The sequence below is a fragment of the Ambystoma mexicanum genome, chromosome 1p, assembly GCF_040938575.1.
Source record: "Ambystoma mexicanum isolate Mex_15411 chromosome 1p, UKY_AmexF1_1, whole genome shotgun sequence".
In the NCBI taxonomy this organism is placed as follows: domain Eukaryota; kingdom Metazoa; phylum Chordata; class Amphibia; order Caudata; family Ambystomatidae; genus Ambystoma; species Ambystoma mexicanum.
In genome coordinates, this window is record NC_090921.1 from 182,200,840 (window position 1) to 182,224,884 (window position 24,045).

General features: G+C 48.3%; 1 protein-coding gene across 1 annotated transcript in view; it reads right to left on the reverse strand.

Moving 5' to 3' along the window:
- Positions 1-24,045, reverse strand: part of DNAH2 (dynein axonemal heavy chain 2) — a 3,498,763-nt gene that overhangs the window by 221,507 nt on the left and 3,253,211 nt on the right. Inside the window, exon 81 of the mRNA XM_069646273.1 lies at positions 151-335. Within this exon, the coding sequence (XP_069502374.1) occupies positions 151-335 (185 nt within the window). The remainder of the gene's footprint in view (positions 1-150; positions 336-24,045) is intronic.

Sequence of the window (24,045 nt, forward strand, 5' to 3'; positions counted from 1 at the left end):
GTGTGTGTGTTTGTTTATGAGCAAATGTAGTAGTATTCCAGACAAAGTGGAAGCATAATAAATAGCACTGCCAACATGGATTGTGTAGTAAGACATTGTAAAACAGACTGAATCATGAAATGTGCAATCTTCCTCCTGAAAATAACATACTTAAAGAAGGGGGCTGCAATGCTCTGCTCGCAGAAGTAGTCATTGATGTAGGTGGTGAGCAGCCGTCTGTCCCAATCATCAGTCACATGACCCCCATAGTTTACTCCTGCAATTAGATACTTCAGTGCATCCCAAGGTGTGTCCTCGTATTCATCCAGGTAGAGACTGAGTAGGTTCTCTGAGACCTGTAGTGACAGAAAATGCAAGGAGAGAAAATAAATAAAAACAAAGCAATCAAGGCACATCAATTTCATTAAGAAGCTTAAACAGACATATCTGGAGGTCAGTGATGTGAGAGTACTATTTATGTGGGTGACCATGTGAAAAGGGGATGTTATCTTATGTGAATTGGTGATAATGCAATGGAGTTTAATCGATATACTGACAAAGGGGCAACTACCCAAAGACCATTCTATAAACATCACATTGTGTTTCATATGTTTGTACAGGGCTGTCTATATAATAATATTAAGCTCTTAAAGGTTGTGAAGGTCATTTACAATACAATTACATATGCATTATGTTTTCAATTGGGAATAGATGTGTACCCACCACACTTTTTAGTTAGTGCAAAACCTTCATCTAAAGAGCTTGTGCTGAAATTCACAACATAACCAAAACACAGACGTTACAGTCATCTAACAAAGCATATAATAACCAAGGATAAGTTACTAAACTGTAACTCCTGTTTTCCAGCATTGGTATCTTTCATAGATTCCCATGGTGTTTGAATATTCCCTGTCATCAGATTGGGAATCTTCGGTAATAGTAAAGCAGTTTATGTTTACATTTTAAAACTACTATCAGTCTCATTTTGGGTCATATTGCCCCACAGCCAAATGACAAGACTCCTTGATCAGCACACCTGGAGGTCATCCCCAGATTTTGGCAAGCGCACATGAACGTCACAATATGGGCCAAAAAGAGCCATAAACAGAGTTGGCGAAAAGGCACATGTGAATCTATGAAAGATACCAATGCTGGAGAACAAGAGTTACAGGTAAGTAACTTATTCCTTCTCCAGCATTGGATCTTCCATAAATTCACATACGGTTTGAACAGATCACAACGCAGTACACACACAATACTAACCATGGGTGGAGGTAAAGCTCAACGGAAAGAAACACTCACCTCAGAAAAGACTCACCTCATCTCATCCAAACAGGTTGTGCAGCACTGCTTGGCCGGCCCTGGAATCCTCCATGGAATCCATGTTGACACAGTAAAACTTGGTGAAGGTATGCACTGATCGCCCTGCAAATGTCCAGCAGCGGAACACTGAAGAACAAAGTCGTGGTAGCAGCTACAGACTCTGTGCAATGGGCTCTGGGCCAGCCCGGAAGAGGCCTGTTAGCCAGTTGATGACAGGAAATGCATGAGGACAGCCAATGAGCAATGGAGGCTTTGGAAAGAGCATTGCCCACAGACAAAATTCCACAAACAGTTGTGAAGACTTGTGAAATCTTTTGTGCAAGAAACATAGAACTGTAGGGCTTATACCACATCCAAGGAGTGCAACCAGCTTTCCGCGGGACGGAAAGCCAAAAAAGATGGGTAGCACCACCGGTTCATTTAGGTGGAATGAAGACGAAACCTTGGAAATGAACATTGGGTTAGAGCAAAGGATCGCCTTGGAGCTGTGGAAAGTCAAGTCTGCACAAGAGAGCCTGGATTTCCCTCACATGTCTTGCAGAGGGGATGGCAACCAACAAAACCTTTAGAGAGACTTTGTGTAAAGTCTTGAAAAGAGGTCCCATGAGTTTGGCAAGGACCATATTCAACTCTCAAGCTGGAGCAGGCACCTGACAGGCGGGAACAAGTGGAACATCCATCTACGAAATTATTTGATGAGGCTGTGTGACCACAAAGTTAGCATCCCAAGGAATGCGTGAATCTGGAAATGGCAGCCAGGTGAACCTTGATGGGAGAGTAAGCCAGAACAGCTAACATCAAGGACAACAGGCATGGCAGGCCATCAGGAGTTGAGGCCACACCCAGAACAATATGCAGAGAAACGCTCCACTTGCTCTTATATCAGGAAATTAGTGTCAGAACATCACAAATGTCTTGAGACAAGGGTATAGTTCCAAAATCCAAATCAGTAGGAGCCAGGTTGTCAGATTGAGGGAGGCTGGGTCTGTTGTAGCCCTGTTCCCTGGTCAGAAAATTGAAAAGCTGTGGCCAGATAAGAAGCACCGCTGACAGGATGAGAAGGTCCAGGAACCAATATTGCCTTGGCCAAGCTTGGGCCACCAAGATCAGTTTACACTGATGCCATCTGAACACGTCGATCATGGAGAGACAGGAGAAATTGGAGGGAACACATACTGGAGCATGCCTTCCCACAGGAACGGGAAGGCATCCCCTAGGCTCCTTGCGTGATGGAATCTGCTCGCACAACCAAGCATTTCTTGTTCTCCCAGGTTGCAAAAAGATCGACACCTGCTGGAGATGCAGCGGACTTGATTGTCCAGAAGTTCACACTCGTGGTAGGATTTCAATTCCCCACTGTGTTTTGCATCCCTGGTAGATGGAACGGGATGAGTAAGAGATTGTGGACTAGAGCCCAAGTCTGTAGAGCCTAAGCTTCCATTGACAGAACAGTAGACCGGGTGGCGCTTTATTTGCAGATGTAAAACATTGCGTTGCCGGTAAACACAAAGATCCACCCGTCCCTGGAGTTGTGGTAGAAAATACTTCAGGGCCAAGAACACGGCACATAATTCCAGGATGTTGATATGCAATGCTTTTTCCTCCAGAGACCAGAGACCCCTGGCATGGAGATGGCCTGTGTGGGCACCTCAGCGCTCCAGACACATCCACTGTGACCGTAAACTGATGGTCCGGCAGACCAAAAGGTGCCTCGGTGAGATTGGAGCGAAGAATATGCCAGCGAAGAACGTCATGAGAGGAAGGCATTAACATTCAAAGAATGCAGTACTGGATTAAAGGGATGCAAGATGACATCATCCCTAGCAGGGACTTCTACATGTGGACTGACGCAGACGTCTTGTGCAATAGCAGTAGAGTCTTTGCTGCCATTGCCTTCACTCTGTCCTCCAAGGGGTACTGTTGCAGGACAGAGTGTCAAGCCACATACTCCTACACAGCGTGTTGTGAGGGGGTCAAGCAGGATTTGGCAAAGTCGATGGAGAACCCCAGTGATGTCAAGCAATGGATCATGGCCTCGCTGTGCCAATGAACCAGTGGAAGAGAGTCTACCTTAACCATCCATCATTGAGGTACGGATAGACGTGCACCCCCGAACGAGGTAGATGAGTGGCCACCCGAGCCAGACATTTCATGAACACCCTCAGAGCTGAGGGGAGGCCGAATGGTAAGGCCTTGAACTGAAAATGTTGTCCTGCAACGGTGAATCGCAGGTACCTTCGGTGTCAGAGATGGATCTGGATGTGAAAGTACAAGTCCTCCAAGTCTAACGACAACAGGAAATCCCCTTTCTGCAGTTGTATTAGAATATGCTGGAGGGTGATCATCTTGAAGGTTTGAGACCGCAGGGAATTGTTGAGGAGGCGTAATTCGAGAATGTGTTGCCAACCCCCTGATTTTCTATTTACGAGAAAGTATCTCGAGTACACTCCTTGCCCTTGTTTTTGGCAGGGGATGTGCTCAATTGCCCCCTTGGAGTGGAGAGACTGAACTTTCTATCACGAGTAATGGCAAGTGCATTGACAAGGGAGAAATGGAGGGCGAGTGCCTGATGAATTCCAGTGTGTCCCCCAGCTGGATTAGTGACAACACCCATTCATCTGTGATGATGGAACACCACTGCTCCATGAACCTTCCCACTGGGATGTGAAAGTGGAGGGGTGAGTGCAGAGCATAGTCATGCCTGTTAGGAGGATTGGCCCCTGGTGTGCGAGGAGCTGCAACAATGCTAAATTCCATTTGTAGCGATATGAAGCCCTGTAATCGTGGGACGTCCTTGAAAAACGTGCCTTCCCGGACGGAGAGGACTGGCACCGTTGCTGCAGCGTGCCCTGGGATGGTCAGTGTCCACTTGGATGGCTTGAAGTGTGTCGTCCACCTTCTTGCCGAACAGGTCTTCCCCGTCAAAGAGCATGTCCACCACTTTCGATTGCACTTCGAGATGGAAATTAGTGGCCTTGAGCCAAACTTGATGGCATAGGACAGGGCCATTTCCCATCTGCCGAAGACAGTGTCCGTAATATCTACTGCCACTGAAATTACGTGATCAGAGGCAGCCTCCACCTTTGCGAAGGAGTGCAAAAGTTTCATCCTTCTTGTGGTCTAGAAAGAAATTCAATATTGGGCCCATCTTGAACCAGAGCTTCCTGTAGTAGCGGGACAGGATAGCAATAGCATTACCCACCTTGATGGTAATTGCGGCCGTGGATATGATGTGCTTCCCGAAGGAGTCTAGCTGTTTCTCCTCCGTGTCAAGGGGCATTGAACAAGGTGAGAAAGGATGTCCAGTGGCATAAACATTGTCTACTAACCAGAGATGTCTCGATGAATGTGAGATACCGACTAAGAGAATTAAAGATTTTATGAGGGGCGCTGTTGCGCAGAACATGGAGTAGTTTGACTCCATGTCGCTCTGCCCTGAAACCAGCCGAAAGTGAAGAAATAACGGGCGCCAGACCTCCAATTGACATGGCAGCTGTCGGAAAGTGGGAGGCATAGATGAAGTGGCTACAGGGTTGGAGAGCTCCAATATACCCTGAATTTGTCAGCCACGCTGCAGTGGAGGAGGGGCAGTGCAACGTGGTGAGGGTAGACATCAGCAACTGGTGAGAAGACCCGGGGGACAAAGAGAGCGGTGTCCCATACCGGAGAAGGAGCTGGGAGGTGGCAGCCACTTACCATCGCTGAGGCTGATCAGAGTGGGAGGAGGCGGTGCGGATCAGTGCATCCTCGCCCAGCAGCACTAAACCCCTGATAGGAAAGCCGACAAGGAGAAAGCAGTGAAAGGAGACCCGGCACAATAACGGCAGCAGGCACACTATCTCCCCTGAGCAGGAGCGAGAAAGGGAGTGTGGTGCCGGTGGAGGAGAAACGTCATGGACCCAGACTTAAGGCTACCCGACGCGAGGCAGGTACGCTCACACTCCTGCGCTACATGACTCTAGCCAAACATACACAATCAACCTGGCATAACGTGAGGAATGCCACTACATACAACAGGGATCAAAGCAGCAGGGATCTTGTGGTGAGAGCGGAAGGGAGCCCTAATAAGGGCCAGAGATACAGAATAGAGCCCCCTGCAGCCATATCCACTCAGGGAGAACTTTGGATAACATCCTGGAAGCCTGAAGGGTGACAAATCCTATAAGCAGCACAACACATCTGGGACTCAACCTGGGGCAGAGGCCCCCCAGTAGGTACCAGGAAGATGGGAGCCAGACTGGAGTGGTTAGCTCACCCCACCCGAACCATCATCTGCAGGAACTGCAACCAAACAGCTGCCACAGCGGTCAGCGGGAGGAGGTTGTGATGCTGGAAATGCATCGCAGGGACAGGGCCTCCGTATCCTTGTCCTTTACTGCTTTTTATCGTATGTTCTGTCGTGTTTTCCGCGGAGGAGTTCATGTGGGACTCCTGGCGGTGCAGCTGTCTCTCTTTTGGTTTGGTGAACGGACCTGTGGGATACCCTTATGGCACCCATGGCTGGGGGTACAACCCTGTGCCCCTAGTGTATGTTTTTGGGCACCTGTGGGTGGCCCGCAGAGCAGGGTGTTGGCTGGTGGCAGCTCCATGCTGAATTTGACAGGTGTGCGGAGTATCCTCCATTTTGGGGATACCCTGGCCCTGCCATTTGGATCAGTTGATTCCTGATGGAAAACAAGATGGCCCCTGTGGCCTCTTGCTTTCTATTACCTATTACCTTGTTTTCCCAAAGTCCTGGGAAGCCCTGACTCTGTCCCTTACCCCTGACTGGCTGTTGGGTGGAAATGCCATATATGGTATTGTGTGAAGGCCCGGCCAGACTAGCTGGAGCCTTCCCAGTGATGTATGTTGTGGGTACCTCCTGTGGGTGGGACCCGGGTGAATAGAGTGTGTGACGAATATGCATTCTGTGTTGTGGATGTCTAGTATCTGGTGGTTGACACAATGACTGAGACAGTCCTGCCCGAAACCGGTAAGAATGCAGTTTGGAGTGTTGAATGGCTCGGTACTTGTCCCAATACACATAACTTGTTGTGAGTGTCTGGAGAGAAGTGAATGGCCTGAATACCTTGTGTGCCTGATTGGCTGCCTGCCTGCATGAATGCCCTTAGTTGTGATTGGATGCGGAATGAATGGGAGATCAACAGTATATCTGGGGACCTCTCCCTGCTAGGAATCGTGTTCAGAAGCTGAAGTCCACTACGACGAGTAACTGGAGTAACTGAAGCTTGACCTTGAAGCCCCGCTGGAGGAGAAGAAGTGCTGTTGCTCTCCTTCACAATCTGAAAGTTGCTGTGTCTCCAAGGACTGACCCAGAGAGGACCTGGTAAGGCGCCCTCTTCCCTAGCTACGGGGGACCATCGTGCACAGCTGATCTTTGCCAAAGCTCCCTGGTAGACAGACCTTCGACAGGCTGCCGACCCGAGACGGAGACTGCCGCGGAATCCCAAAGAGAAGCACCCAGACTGTTGTCCGCCACTGTCGACGACCGCCGTCGCCGACCGGAGCCGCCGTGCTCCCGTTTGCCTAACAACTTCATTTGATCATCGGACCCTCTCGCCTGCATCATCGCCCGCTTTATCCCGCTGCAGAAGGCCCGACTGTCGACGCGCCGATGAGCATCCGCCGGTGGGTTTCCCACCACCTAAGTACCCAGAGACGCTGATACCTGACGCCCTTGTTGGGCAACAGTTCTTCATCATCTCTTTGCGGTCTAGAACTATCGTCACTGAGGTGCCCCGCACGCCTCTTCCTTGCAGGACGCCAACGCTGTGTCGTCGACGAGCACCGCTAGGAAAAAAGCTGCCACTTCACGGCCGTAGTTCAACCTGTTCGCCGTCGGACGTTCGACGACACGTGACTTCTGCCTTAAAGGGTGGGTACTCAAGAAGGGCTGTTGATTCCCCGACACCGAACGCCGATTCCTCGACGCCTCTCGACGATCCGTGGCTCCTGCTTTAAAGGGAGTCACTCAAGAAGGATCGGTCGACGCATCTTCAGAGAACTCTACTCCACCAGGTACATTGGGGGGGTAAAACCTTAATAGGAGGAAATAAGACTACCGTTTCAACCATCTTACATTCCTGCCTATCTCTATTGCTGGTTTCCTCATTATTGATCTGTGTGACATTTTAACCGTACAGTTGATGCACTTTAATGAGATTCGATAACATTGGTGGTACCACTTTAGAATTGTATATATTTATCATCGTTGACTTCCAAGTACGAAGTGCGTTATTGTGATCGTGTACATACCTTTGAATATTAATTATATAAAGACTGTGTTTTCAGTAATACACTGTGTGGACATTCCTTTGTGGGGGTTCGGGGACTACACTGTACTTAAGAACCAGCCTGCATCACCTCCTGAGAAGCTAGGCCTTGATTGCTCGTCCATTGCTACCAAATAGAGAATCTTGGCTGGGGTACTCTGTGCCTCTCCTCTACCATATAGAGAGCGGAAGTGCAGACACCCCCCACCAGTCTTTACAGAGGTATACCTGGGGGAGCACTGCACGCACGCCCAGGGCAACAGCACAACGGTGGCTGCCGCCGGAGAGGTGCAGGACGAAACGAGAAGCAGGCAGCATTGACAAGCTGGGGGAGGACCTGCAGCACAACCAAATATCACATATGAGTGCCTCTAAAGGACACAGTGGATAGGGAGCTCCAGCAGGACACTGGCAAGGCAGACGCAGAGGAGGGAGTGGGGTCAAAAAGCCACAACACAGATACAGTAAGGAACAAGCAAGAGCTGGCCCGCAGGCCCAGGAGGAGCAGGGAGCGCAGACTAGCAGGTTCTGAACATCCAACTCTCAGTCGACCAAGAAATTAAGAGAGACAAAGACAAATCCAAGCGTACAGGACATCAGATGAAGATGGATGTCTACCCAACAGGGGGAGCAACTGGAAAACCAGATCCAGGGGATAAAACAAGTAATAAGGAAGGCACAATGACGGCGACACAAGACATACTACTGCCAATCAGACAATCGAAAATGCAGTTAGAACAAAGAATAGACTTGGTGGGGTTGGACGTAGGACTTCTGAGACAGGATCTAAAGAACATGTCCACCAGAGCCCAAGAAGCCGAAAGGCCACATATCAGAAATAGAGGACGCCCTGACACTGCTACAACGGGATACCCAACTGCTTATCAAAAGAACGGAGGTGCTAGAGAGCAGGATGGAGGAAGTGGAGAGACGCTCATGTCAGAACAAGGTATGACTGAGCTGACTGCCAGAAAAAGCAAGGGGGCCCCTACATGGAACTGTTCCTAGAAAAGCTAATCCAAGACTGGATTGGTCCCCAAGGACTGTCAAAGTTCATCTCGGTGGAGCGAGCCCACAGGGTGCCCCGGAAGAGAACCATCACCGGGAAGCCCACCAAGACAAGTGATCGCCAGACTTCTAAACTATAGGGCGAGAGAGGCAGTTCTCCAAACGGCGAGGAGAAAGGGGCCACTGACACACAACGGAATAGCAATAGCAATTTACCGTGACTTCACCAGAGCGGTCGAGAAAGCCAGACAAACATTTTACATCACTAAACGGAACCTTAGGGGAAAAGGGATAAGATATGCAATGATGTATCCGGCTACGCTGAGAGTATGCGGACTTAAGAGAGTTTGCTTTTACAACAAACCCTCAGAGGCATGCGAATGGGCGGAAAGGCAGCAGAAGCACCCGGCAGACAGACTGCGATAAAAAACTCCAGCCAAGAGCAGACTTGGTTTGACAGTAGAAGGGCCTTCGGGCCAAGAAAATTCAGAAGCGAAATAGCGGACGGAGACGCCTAGAGGCGCAGGTACCAGTGGGACGAATGGCAGGTATGGGTTGAACTTATAAAAGTCTGGAACCGAACTTGAACTTGAACCCGAACAGATTAATAGACTGAAAGCGGTCAAGCGATGTGAGTAAGGGCAGGGCGACTGCTTCGCATGGCCCCCCCACACAAAGTCCATGTCCTGAATCGAGGAGAAGGGTGGTTCATTTGTTACGGGGCAACAGATGCTTCTAAGTTGGGAGAAGTAGGGGGTGGTACAGAGGAAGGGACTGTTGGGGGAAGGGAAATGGGGGGGAGTTATAGGTGGAAATGCACAATGTGGGAGGGGAACCATCTACCTGTGGCCAAAAGAAATGAACACTGGGACCCAGGCATCAGGGAAATGGATAACAAAAGAACAAAAGGAAATGGACAGTAAGGTAGCAAATTGCATAACATGGAATGTGAATGGTATGTTGGATAAAATGAAAAGGGGGTTGGTCATGTGCTATATTAAAGATAACAAGGCAGAGATAATCTTATTAGAAGACCCACCTATTGGGCTCGGTCTGCTGTTTCCTGGGGATGGGACAATACAATGTGGTGGAACATTAAGGCTATCACCAGGGATCACAGGGGGTTGCAGTACTAATACAGAAATCTGTGCCCCTTCAGGTCACAAGGGTAACAAGGGATGATAGGTGGAGGTATTTCGGGATTGCCGGAGAACTCTGGGGGGAATCAGCTCTGTTAGTTAGTGTCTACGCACCAACAGCCCGCCAGTCAGAGCTCTTAGTGGACATTCAAGACTTGCTGGCAACTCGGAGCTGGGGTCACCGTGGGGGTCGGGGGGTGGTTTAATGACTTGGTAGATAGAGGGAAAGACCAACGATCCAGAGGGGGCCCGCCACCGGAGGACAGGGATAGTACGAGATTGGTGTCCTTTCTCACGGCATCCAGACTCTGGAATGTATGGAGGGACCTCCACCCAGATCAGACACACTTCTCATACAATTCAGGGGCCCACAACTCTGGACCCAATCATAACTAAACTACGAGATAATGGGAAACACTGGGCCACCTTACCGGTGACTCTGCTGGGGTGAGTCAATTTACTTGAAATGCTGGCGCTCCCTCAGTTACTGTACGTATTACAGAATACCCCGGTGCGCATTACAAATAACCAATTCAAGCCAATCAATGCCCTTATGAGGAAGGTGGTATGGAGCGGAAACCCCAGCGGATACCCTGACAGTCTTGACTAGGTCAGTATGGGAGGAGGGACTGGGTCTCCCCCGACGTAAAGAAATATTACTGGGCGGCACACCTAGTGGTGGCAAACTAATGGGTATACAGCGGGAGGGATCTTCCACATACAAGACTGGAGATAGATGTTGTGCGAGACACAGACCTGCTACAAGTGCTCTACAGGGGTGCGGAATAGAAGTTACACTCCAGGTAGGGCAGAAACTAGTCCTGATAAGGGAGGAAGCCAACCGGGAATGGGGTGGGAAGGAAAATACACAAGAGTGCATCCACTATGGAACAACTCACAGCTGGGTGAGATTCAGAAACTGTCAAACCAGATTAGTTGGACAAGAGCGGGAATAACAAGGGTAGGAGAGGTGATGGGGGATCAGGGGCTGATACCCTTTTACAGACCTGAGGATTAAATATGAGGAATAAATATTGACTGAGCAAATGGGAAGAATACACACAGTTGTTCCTGCAACATGCAGGGATGGCCCTGTTTAAAGGAGATCTTGATCTGCCAGAACATAGCCCTTTAGAAGTCAACCTGTTTATGGTGGCCCTCCAAAAGAAAGGGATAGCAACCCAGTACCAGGCAATAAATAGTTTGTATGCCCCCCCCATTAAACCAGCTTAAAGGGAAATGGGAGAGAGACCTCTGGAATTTGGAAAACAAAGACTGTGTGGAGGCAACGGTAGCAGCGAGAGAGGTTAATGTGCCCTCCAGGATGAGGTTGATCCAATATAAAATACTGGACAGAATATACAAAATGGGAAGGACCAAAGAGGAAACGTGCCTCAAATGTGGGGACCAAGTCTTTGGGAAGATAAGGGAGGTGCTGGGTATATCGAACCCCAAAGGCCCCAAAAGTTTGTTATTGTATACCAGTGGGGAAATGGAGAGGACAAAATGGGATAATCGGCTCATGAACATTGCGGCAATGGTGGTCAAGATTCATCTGGCACCTAAATGGTGGCTCCAAGAACATGCCCACACTGAACAACTGGGAGACGGGCATGGAACACTGCGGCAGTATGGAAGAAATGGTATACCGGACAAGAGGGATGTTGAGGAAATATCAAAACATTTGGGGGAAGTGGGAGGAGGCAGGAGGTGAACGAGAATAAGGGGTGGAAGTGGGGGGTGCGGGAACAGAGGGGAGGGGCAGAAGGAACTTGGGAGATGGGGGAAGGAAACTCACATTGTGCAGAGTTCAATTGTTATGTACCGTTTTTATAATTCAAATAACAATAAAGAGAGTTTAAAAAAATAAAAACAATTTAAGATGTTAAATCAGCTATAATACACTCCGGCTAAGCTCGCAAGGCTCTCCGAGGATGTGAATGAGGAATGTGCAAAATGCTGGGGGGTGGACTTGTTCTATATGTTCTGGGATTGCCCGTTGGCTATTCAACTATATACAACTATTACCTTTAAATTCAATTGTAATGCACCAACTGCCGACTGTTATTAAAAATCATTTATATTAGGCAAGGGTTAACTCATAAAACATTACTGTAGAAAGGCAGGTAATCATTAGAACATAGGTAGCATGCTTTCTTTCGGATAAAAATTGAATACTTTGTGAGAATCACACCACCTGGGCAAACCTAGAAGGAAAAGTTAAGGTGTACTTTATGTTGTATATTACAGCCCAGTCAAAATATGTTCATTAACAGTCTTCTTTTTCTACAGATCCCACTACCCCAAAGTACCTGGGAAGCCACAGGAGAACAGGATCCAAGATGAATCCTGCTGATGAACGTCCTCATCACAGTACCTGTTGTGCCTTGGCAGGAGAAGTGGTGGAGTTTCTTGGCTTTACTCGACGAGACCCCTCGTGGATGGACCCTCGTTGGAAAAAGGAGCTGCTGGGATGTCGGTGTAGAGAACGAAGATGGGAACCAAGCAGTGCCAGAAAGACAGCAATGCAGAACCTTGGTGCTGTTGTTAGGATGGCTTCTGGGGGCCTGGACGTGACCACTGGACTGGACTGCGGACTCTCACCAAGTCTGGACACTTGTGACATCTTCTTTGAATTTTGGTGTCTGGAAACCCACTGACGGATACTCCACTGCAGGCACCAAGTCTGGGCCTTTTCCGGCATGTACAGATGTTGTGGCAGGTATGCCCCTTGAAAGATTCTTCAATGATTCTGAACTTTCGCAGCTCTGGGGGTCAGGCAGCACTATGCCAGGGTAGCCTGTCTTCCGGGGAAATACTCAGCAGCTTGGCTTCCAGCGGTCATGAACACTCTTCTGGACCCTGGATGACACAGATCAACTTTTTGGCTTCACAATGTTCAGGCACTCCTCTTCTGGACCCACGAAGATCCCTTCTCTGGATGTTAGGCACACAGGACTGGCTACCTTGACACTTTGGGTGAAGAGCGGCAGATGCATGATGTTGCCTCGTAGCTATGGGAAGAGGTCGCATATCCAGGTCCTATCTGGTTCAGTCCTTGAATCAGCACAGCAGCTTTCGGATTGGATGAAGAGATGCAGCTGCATACTTCTTCCTCCAGCTGGATTCCAGGATGCAAGCTGAAGATGACTTCAGCTTCTGCTTTAGGTTTTTTTTTTCCAGCTTCTGGCTTCAGTTTCAACTTCAAGCTTCTGACAAGGAGGTTAGTGTGATTACCCCTGTTTTACAAAACACTCACCGTTCATTCAGGCTGAGCCAGGCTCTGACAGCCAATCACACCCAAGTGCATTCGTGCAGGCAGAACCCAATCAGGCTCACAGGTATTCAGGCCATTGACCAGAAACCAGACACCCACAACACAAGATGGGATTGAGGGCTACTCCCCAGGCTTTCAGTGCACTACACTGCATTAATTCCATTGTCAGCCAGGCTGACTGTGGTATTGTGTGTCACAACCAAAACCAGACACCCACAACACAAAATGCATATTGACTACTCACTCCATTTATGCGGGCTCCACCCCAAGGGTGTACCCATAACAAGCCGTCCCTGGGAAGGCTCCAGCAAGTCTGGCAGGAGGCAGACACACAGCTATATATGGTCCTTCCACCCAGCAGCCATTCAGGGGAAGGGAACAAAGCCAGAGCTTCTCACGACTTTGAGAAACAAGCAGGTAAGGCAAAGGAAACCAAGAGGCCATCAATGGCCATCTCGCCTTTGTGTAGGAATTCATTGACTCCTGTGGCAGGGCCTGGGTATACCAAAAAATGAGGGATGCCTAGAGCCACTGTCAAGTCAGCATGTAGCTGCCACCAGCCCATATCCTGCTCTTCTGGCAACACGCATTTGCCCAAAAACATACATGAGGGGACAAGGTTGTACCCCTACCCATGGGTGCCCTAAGAGTCTTTGTCCGCCAAGAACCAAATGAAGAGCTGCACTTCCAGGAGTTCCGACTGGACTCCCCTGGGCAGAATATAAGTAGAACACACAGTTTAAGGAAGTATAGGACAAGGAGGTTTTGTCCCTACAAAGCATTTCCGGCATCATACTCCTTTCCCCAGGCCCTTCACAAGCTTCTTATCACAATTCACAAAGGTTGTGAGAATGATTCCCTCCCAAAGACCCTTCTCAAGCTCTTTATCACAGTTCACGAAGGCTGGGGCATTGACTCCCTTCCTCAGGCCCTTCTCAAGCTTCTTATTTTGGTTGCGGGTCCCAGACCTGTGTTGGCAGACCTGGTGTACTACCTTGCCAGGTATTGCGATGAGGAAAAGTAATTATGATGCTCTTCCTATGAGGGTCCCGGACCTGTGATTCTCTCTCTGATTCCTCTAGCAGTCCTGGCTCACACCTCTGCCAGGAACTGCACTGAAGAAGAAGACTTGTGATGCTCGTGTCAATTCGGTGCGGGTCCCAGACCTGTGTCTCTCCTTCGCAGCCCCACCTACAGTCCCAGTCACCCCGGTACCTCTAGTGTGTTTGTCGGTCCTCTCCTGGTGGCCTTGGTCTTTCCTGCCTGTTTCTCTGTGTTCTCTGTGGTTTCTTATGGCTCTCTGGGAGCTGCGGTGACCCCACAGCTTTCTGCTTCTCTGGGGCTGTGTTGCTTCCCTTGGCAGCACGTTTCCACCGTTGCTTTCGCCTGATTGTGGGCTTTCCCTATTCGCCAATCATTACTTCCTCTCTGGACCGATTTGGAGCCCCTTCGCCTGCCCATCTGGATTTCCTCTGTCAACCCTGTTGCTTCTTCGCTCCCATCAGCATCTGCACTTGCGGTTCCTCCAGGACGGAATTCTCTCTCTGCTTGGTTTTCCGCTCTATTTTGTATCGACTTTGGCCAATCAGAATTCCTGAAACACTACACTGCTCAATAGTGTTTTGAGGATCACTCTTTCATCCTGCCCACCTCCTCCTCTTCCCAGTATTTCCATGAGAGCTCTCTCTAAGGTAGACCTGACTCTTCTTTGTCCCAGTACCTTCACCATAGATCTCTATTGGGTGGGCTATGTTCTTCATCGTCCCAGTACTTTTACTACTTTGTAGGTGACACCTGTAAATGGGATGGCAAGGTAGAGGAGATTAGGGTGGTCGAGGGGAAGTATACAGCGTTCTACCTGGATAATCGTCCTTCGTCCCACAGGGGAGGTTGGGCCCCTCCCCTCCCAATGAGATCCTCCCACTGACTAGCACCACAGGGGGACTATCAGGTAGCGGCCTCACCTTTGTGGCCTCATGGGAAGGGGCTCCCCCTGAGGGGGGAAGAGCAACGACAACCAAGGATTCCTCACAGGAAGGACTTAGGTCTTGCTCCACAAGAGAAAATAACCAAGCCCACTAAGGTACTACGCTCAGCCCCAGACAAACAAGGGCAGGGGCTCAAGAAGGTAAAAAAAGATACAGCACCCGCCATCAAGCATAAAGTGAGTCAGGGGCAGTAAAACCCAAAAGCAGCAGAGGTTTGCACGTGAAAATCTTCAAGATTGAGAGCCTTGTAAGAGGCCCGTATCGGCATCACAGGGGAAAGCCACAGATGAAAAGGCCAAAGAAAGTACTGTGAAAGGCTGACAACCCCAAACGCAAGCAACGATGCAGGAGGCACAGAGGCGTAACCTTGAACCCTGTGCAACATGGACTGAACCAACTTGTGAGCTGTACCTGAGTACTTATTCTTAGCAAGTGGGGTCACATTAAATTCCCCTTGGGGGATAAATGACACAGGCCTTATCACACCACTAATTTCTGCGACAGGGACAGGGCATAGGACCCTTCCTGGCCAAGGGAACAAATCCATGATGAGCAGTTTGGAGGAAGCCAGATGGCCATGTGGATGTCCCATGGAAAACTGTGTTTCTGGTTGCTATTACTTTAGCCAGGAGAATGCCTGAGCTTCAGACACCCCCCTTGCAACCACCTTGCCTCATTTTACACACAAGCAAGGTTCTCCTTCCTACCAATTCTACATTCATGCCCAAGGTGCCGTACTCTTTTCACCTTGATGAATGGTACTGCCACTTTTCTTCAGCTCTTCTGCTACGCCTGCTGAATTCATTGATTATGTAGAGCGAACCGAGCTGTTTCATAACTCGTTCATAACTCGTTGTAGCTGTTTGTTTCATGTAAGCCTGCTGCTTTGGGAATGGTCCTTTCATGTAAGCCTGCTGCTTTGGGAATGGTCCTTTCTGATGTTTCCAAATACAGGTGGCTTCTGCTTGTATCTCTTTCAGCCATTGACTTGCTAACACGCCACTCCAGGGTCGGCCCTGGGCGTGCGCTATGAGGGCAATCTCGTTTGCTGCCACTCTCCCAGCAGGAGTGCTGTTGTCGGACATCTGCAGATAGGCCACGTGGAGATCTACTCATACCTTCACCAGGTTCTACTGCATTAAGTCCTTCTTAACCTGCTCATCTAAGTTAGCCTTCATCCTCCTCCTGGTTTGTATGTAGGTGCGTATCAATGTATTTTCTACTGCTTTACATTCTATTCAAACAGCATGTGAATCTATGAAAGAGCCAATGCTGGAGAAGGAATAGGTTACTTACCTGTAACTCCTGTTCTCCAGCATTGGTATCTTTCCTAGATTCACATGCGTCCCTCCCGCCTACCCCACATGTGGCTCATGTTGCCAATGTTACATGCGTTATACCAATCTGAAGTAGGCCAGGCACTTTGGCAAATGTTGGGTAGCTGTGTGATATTGTACCACCTCTTGCAGTCATCAGGTGCCAGCTCATTTGAGGCTTTAATAGTGAGACAGGCAAAGGCTGATAGTTTTGGGTCCATGCAATTTTGCAGTATACTCTCTCTATCCAAGGGCACCATCAAAAGAGAAACTGCATTAATATGGACTGTCACCTTGATAATAGAGCTGGATTTGGGATGCCCCAAGAGGCACTTCGGTGCATTGTCTGGTGCCTTATATGTATTTATTTTTAAAACTTTATTTATAAAACAGACAGACATGTTTTATATTACATTCTACAAACACTGGCAGCGTCCAGGTGGAACATACAGGCCTTTTCTGACATTGCACCTATATATAATAACCCTTCCCACAATTAGCAGAGAAATTAACTGCATCAATGTGATTCCTCGTCTATCTGCGTGCAGGATAAATAACTGCCGAGTGGACCTCAGATGTCCTTCGGCCCGTTACCACACACCCATCTTTGCTTTTATTGGCATATATCAGCTCTTTAAGCCATTCCGAGCATGTAGGAGCTGTTTTAGACTTCTAATATTTCCATATCCATTTTTTCGCGACAATAAAAGCAACATTAAAGAACATTCGCACAGTTATCGAAACCTTTCCAATATCACCCAACAGTTATTCTCTCAGGCCTTCTCTCGCACATTTTTAACATATTTTCTAAGGACAGAATTTAAGCTATTCAGAAGACCATTGTGGCTAAGTTCCATGTTGGATTACTTTGTTCCGCTAGACTGATGACCCCTCCTTGTCCAGAACAGACTGAGAAGGAGGGGCTTGCCACTCAATTTGACTTACATCCTGTAACTGAGGGCTGTGTGCAATCACTTATCCTAGACCTCAAACTTACAAACAATTCTGTTTCCGATGCCCGCTTGTGTAGCGAGGTGTATGGCTACAGAGAGTACTCAGTTTATGTCTCATTTCATAAACAAATCTCTAAACCAGGGAACAGTGCCCCAGGGGAATTGCCATTGTGATGCTCTGTTAAAGAGAAAAGAACTTGGACACTGCCAATCTCCAGATTTACCAGCTGGTAGCCGGACCATGTGGAAAAGGAGTAGTTTTCGGGCCAAATTCGGAACAGCAACGGCGACGTTGGCTATGCATAGCAACATTTTAACTGTCGTGAACCAAGGAGAACTATCACTGTTGATGATGCTGGACCTTTCCAGGGCCTTTGATATGGTCAACCACCATTTGTATTTGTATTTGTTTATTTATAACGCGCAGACCATCAGGCCCGGGGGCATCAGGGCGCAATTTGTACAACAGTTGCAAGGACAGACATACAGGCAAGGAGGTTACATCACAAAAATGTAAACAATACCAGTAACTAACAATCATATTAATTACATATATTACATAGTTTACAATGCACTAGGATTAACTGAGGAAGTATCCTAGTGTGAGCAAAATCGTTAGCAGAATTAGCAGGCCAGAAATGGAGTCAGGGGGGCAGGCCAGGGAAAATAAGACAGAGGTGTCGGGCATGTCTTAATGCTGGTCAAAGAGCCAGGATTTGGTTTTAGTCTTGAAGGTGTTGAAGGAGTCTTCGGCTCTGATAGTAGCAGGGAGGGAGTTCCAGAGTTTAGAGGCTAGGACAGGGAAGCTGGTGCCTCCCGCTTTCTGAAGCTTAAACCTGGGGATAGTTAGGCAGTGAGTCTGAGCAGTTCTTAGAGGTCGGGTAGTAGAGTGGCACGAAAGCCGACTACATAGATAGATCGGGGCCTTGTTGGCTAAGCATTTGTGCGTGAGGGCAAGCGTTTTTAGGGAAATTCTCTGCTTCACCGTTAGCCACTTTAGGCTGGTTCTGGCGTCTGAGATGTGATGGTTGCGAGGGATGTTCAGGGCCGCTCGAATGGCATTGTTCTGGGTAGTTTGGAGTTTGGAAAGGTTCTCTTGGCTGGTGCCTAAGTAAAGAGCACTGCAGTAATCAATTTTTGCCATGATAAGTGTTCTGGCCAGTGTGACACTGTTGGGGGTAGTAAGAAATGGTCTGCAGGCAGAAATAAGTTTGGACGTGTAGGCGGAGGTAGACCTAACTGCATTTGTTTGTCTCGATAGGGATAGGGTCGAGTCTAGGTAAAAGCCTAATGTTTTGGTGTCTTTCGAGACACGTATGGTATTACCGTCTATGGTGAACGACTGATAAGACGGCTCGAGTTTGCTCAGGCGTTGTGAGGTACCCAAGATAAGGAGCTCCGTCTTATCGTCGTTCAGACATAGCTGGTTTTGGACCATCCAAGCTTGGATAACCAGGTAGACGTCATTGAGGGCCTTGGTGTCTGCCAGATAATCACCTGAGATGGGAATGAGTATCTGGGTGTCGTCCGCATAATTGGTGTAGGAGACACCCAGATAATCAAGCACATCAAAGAGTGGTTTCGTAAAGATATTGTAAAGTGTCGGTGACACGCAGGAACCCTGAGGTACGCCGCAATGAATAGGGGAAGGATCCGCCGCTGCTGAGGGTGCAAAGACCCTCATGGATCTGTTGCTCAAGAAGGATTTGATCCAGGCCGCAGCAGACGTTGAGAAGTTGGCAGCCGAGTGGAGGTGTCTGCAAAGGATTTGGTGGTTAACCAAATCAAATGCGGCAGAGAGGTCGAGGAGTAAAAGTATTGCAAGTTTGCCATTGTCCTTTAGTACTTCGATCTGAGTTTTTAGGTCTAGTAGAGCCGTTTCAGTCCCATGTCTGGGCCGAAATCCGGATTGTCGTAGGCCCAACAGATTGTTTGATTCAAGGTAGTTTTGGATCTGCAGGTAAGCTGCGCGGTCCAGTATCTTAAGCAGAAATGGTACTGTAGTGATAGGTCGGAAGTTTGTGGGTATATTTGGGTCTAGAGAAGGTTTTTTTAGTAGCGGGATCACCCAGGCGTCCTTAAGGATGTCCGGGACAGTACCTGTTTTAAAGGAGGAGTTGATGAAGGCTGTGATGAATGGAGCTAAATCATGGGTAGAATCCTTAATGATAGGAGCAGGGCACGGGACACCTTGGCAGTTAGACGGTTTAATCCTCAGGATAATGTTTTCTACCTCAGTGACAGTAAGCGGTGAGAAGGTGAAGGGTTTGGTGATAGCAGTGTTGGAGGGGGTGGGCCTGGTAGGGGAGGGCGAGCGGTTCTCGCGCTTCGGGCTGTCTTGCTTTTCTTTGATTTTGGATTGAAGCATAGAAATTTTGTTAAGTAGTGCTGCTTGAATGTTAGCACACCAGTTGCTGTCTTTCGTGCATGTGTCAGGAGGGGAGACTGGGGTTTCGAGCTCTTTTAGGATTCTAAAAAGTTCCTTGGAGTTAGAGTCAGCTTGTAGGATACGGTTGTTGAGCGATTCTTTTTTAGCCGTGATGATGGCATCTTTATAAGTAAGGGAGGCGAGGAGGAAGCCATCTTTGTGTTCATCAGATGGGTGGCTTTTCCAGCGATTTTCCGCACAGCGTTTAGCTTTGCGGAGGATTCTTAGCTGAGGAGTGAACCAAGAGTTAAGATGTGCTCGCGGTTTGGCCTTCCTAGGTTTGATTGGTGCTATAGTGTCAATAGCCATGAGCATAGTTTGGTTATAGGTATCTGCTAGGGAGGTGGGATCAGAACAAGAGTTAGTTGCCGCATTGAGGGATGGGAGTAACAGAGGGAGGAGTTGTTCCTTTGTTATATTTTTTTTGTTGCGGGTGGGGAGTGCTGGGGCTATTGGCGTTGGAGCTCGCGGGGTAGCTTCGATGTTAAACATTATGATGTGATGGTCAGACCATAAGCATGGGGAGTTGTTGAGGATCTGGATGTTACAGTTGGCGCCGGCTAACCAATCAATGGTCCTGCCTTTGATATGGGTAGGTTCTTGGATGTACAAGGTAAGGCCTAGGTCTGTGAGAGCATTTTCCAGATCAGTTGCTACAAGATCTTTGGGGTCGCCACGACCTAGATTAAGGTCGCCTAGGATGATTGTTTGCGAGTATCCTGCTCAACCGCTTGAGAGTAGTAGGCAATGTTTCCAAACATTCAAACAAGTGGTTTGGATAATTTTTGGCCGGCCGACAACAACAGGTCAAATTTGGGGGACATATCTCAGACCCTATGTTGATGGGATGTGGAGTACTGCAAGAGTCCTCATTGTCACCTCTGCTTTTTAACCTGTACTTGCAGGCTTTGATGGATATTCTAAGGAGTCACGGGGTGAATTATTATTCTTACACCGATGACACCCAGATTTTTATAAAAATGTGAACTATTGAGGAAACCTTCCTCAAGGTTAAACAGTGCTTGGAAGAAGTGAGTGGATGGATGCCCAAAAATCTGCTCCAGCTGAACGCATCAAAAACGGAGCTAGCACTCCTTTGACCTAAACATCTACTCATGGCCGCAAAATCATCTTTTTTCCCTAGCCTCCTTGGTGCAGAGCTGAAGTTCGCTTCGAGGATAGAAAATGTGAGCTACATCTGGCAGGACAGTCTTGGAAGCGAGGGTCAGGTAGGAGCCAAGTGCAGGCAATGTTTTACTTGCTGCAACTGTCACGGCAGGTCTTGCTGGTCATCCAAGCCGAAGACCATAGGATTGTGGTGGGTGTAATGACGAATGCCATCTGGACTACTGTAATAGTCTTTTGATGGGCATTCCGGCCAAACAACTACATAGGCTTTAAAACACCCAGAATGTGGCCGTTGGATTGGTCTGCCACTTAGGTAGACATTGGAGGACCGTATTAAATTTAAGGTGGAGTGCCTGATTTTTAAATTCCTAAATGGACTGGCTCATGCCTAGTTGCGAGATAAAAATCTGTCGTTACCAGCCTACCAGGCTGGTACTACTAAGAAATCAGTTGCTGTTGACTGCGCCTCTGTCAGGTTGTGTCCCAAGGGGAGACAGAAGGTTTGCTGATTTAGGCCCAGGCTGTAAAATAGCATCCTAGAAAGATTAGGGCCCTTGAAACACTATCACTTTCGTAGAGCTCTCAAGACCATTCATTTTAAATAATGTGGCAGTGGGGTAGCAAGGGGGTCCTTAATCTCTCTACTAAAATGGAAATCTGTACGTGTACTGCTCGTTGGGGGATTTGTTTTCGGTACCAGTTGTAACGCTATACGGTTAAGTCCGTCTGAGCGGGTTATAAATATCCTAAATCAAAACAAAATCAAATCAGGTGAATTTCCTACTTGCCAATTGAAACTACGATCCATTGTCCATCAGAAGAGAGCCATTCTTCTGGACCAAAAAGATCCACTACCTCTTTAGTTTAGTTACAAGTGTGAGGGACAGAAGTAGGCATTTTGACACACGACGGTGGACCCTTTTCATTTATTTGGACATTCTGACTGAATCCTTAGTTGAGTCAGGGAAACCCCTCTTAAGAGTTAGGGAGAGATAGGTTTCCTTTTTATTTTCATTAAATAAATGTCTATGTCAACAATCATGCCACCTGTTTGTCAGTCTCCTCCTTATGTACCCTTACACTCCCCTAAGTTTTTGAGCATTCAAGGGGTATCCTAATCTGCTGGTGAGCTGCTACCCTCCCATGTTGGAGCAGCAAGGGTTAAAAACGAGATGCTGGCTGTTCTTGAGTCCGTAGCGCCATTTGCCCACAGCAGGATGTCGCTGTAGCCCTTGAAAGGACCTAATGCCCGTGCCCGGTGAGCCCTGCGTGTGCAGGGTGGAAAGGGTAACTGGGGCTCTAATTCCTGGTTCCCGATGTGCGGGAGCCAGAGTTATTTCTGGAGGCCATGACTGAGCTGAATCTGGATCAGAGCTGCATGAAGGTGAAAACTTTTTTTTAATAATGTCTCATAATATGTGCGTGAATGAGTGAGCATATGGTGTATGGATGCACGCATGAATGAGTGAGTGAATGTTGTGTGTGAATGTGTTCTGTGAATGTCTATGCGCATGTGCGTTTGTAATGGGATGGGGGAGGGGCGCGCAACAGTACATTTTTTTACTGGGCAACGATCATAGATGGGCAGTAAAAAAATCATCACCCTTTCTTTCATGGCTAGACTGCCATTTTGGGGCAGCCTGACCAGCCATTTATTACTGTGGCATGTCATTCTTTTACTGCATAGCTATGATAATCCAAGAAAAATATATGCTATTACTTGGTTAGACTGGCATTTCGGGGCAGTCAGTCTTGCCCTTTCTTACTGTGGCATGACATTTTAATTCTCTGCATCTATGATAAAGCCAGCATGGAATAAGTTACTTACCTGTAACTCCTGTTCACCAGCATGGGTCTCATTATTATTCCCTGTAGTCGGCTGCGAATCCTTGGTAGAAAAAAAGAAAAGCAGTTTCGCTTTAGCCTGAACACTGCATTTCTCCTCTAAGGCAATCACTTTTGACCCAAAATTGATTGCTTTAGAGGAGAAAGTCCTTTGGGTCATACTACCCGCATCCAATGACAGTCGTCTCCCTAAGCTCCACCCCTGGTGGCCATCTTCAGATTTGGTAAGCATGTAAAGTGGCAGTATGAACCAAGAGCCACAGAGGGGTGGGGGGGGGGCTTGCACGTGAATACATGCCAAACCCATGCTGGAGAACAGGAGTTACAGGTAAGTAATGTATTCCTTCTCCAGCATGGGGTCTTGCATGGATTCACATGCTCATGAATAAAGATTACAAAGCAGTACATATACACAAACATGGGAGTTGGCAAGGCTCAACAGAAGTAAAACACTCACCCTGGGAATAGACTCACCTCAAGCAAACAGGTTGTGTAGCACCGTTTGGCCTACCCGGGACTCCTCCCTTCAAATTCCTGTCGACGCAGTACAATCTCGTGAAGGTGTGCGTGGACCTCCACGTAGCAGCGCGCCAGATGTCGAGCAGGGGGACACCAAAGAGAAATGCTGTCATTGCTGTGATGGCTCTGGTGGAATGGGCTCTCGGCCAGACTGGAAGGGGTCGTTAGCCAGATGATGACAGTGCTTGATGCAGCCGTAACTGTATAACCCTCCCCTGGAGTTCCCTAGTGGCCAGTGCCGGAAAGAGGGTTATAAAGTCAGAGTGGTAGTGTGGCCACGAAGACTGCTCTTTTGTTTCAGTGTGCATCTGTGGGAAAGTTCACTCGCACTTAAAGGCAGGGAGCAGCTGGGTGACTGTAGGCAGTGTGCCTTTGAACCCAGCAGCTGACCCTAGCCGGTGTACTTATTTGCTGAAACGCTTATCGAACACGGGCCCTGGTGCGACAATTATAGTAACCTGGGCTACTTGCTCTCTACACTTGGAAGGGGTAGACAATGTACTTTGTGCACAAAGACCATGGTGGCTCTGTTAAGAAGACAAGTCTTCAACAAGGAGAGTCTGATCCGAACCAAATTGTTGACTTGATGTTGAACATGTGTAAGGCTGTGGAAGGCAGATCAACTACCATACCCAGAGCAGAGATTGTTCTTCAGGGTGCTGAGGAGGCAGTAGCTGGGGGGAGCGGGCTATGCTTAAGTACAGCTAATCCTCGTACTATCGGCAGGGAAGTTTTATATTGCGGCCTAAAGAAGGCAGGGGTCTTGACTGCAAAAATCTTCAAACTGCTTCAACCTCTTAGGCATCTTTGGCATCTCCGGGGCTCGGACAAAGAAAGGAGGCAGTTCTAGTCTTGACCCCAGGAGCTGGT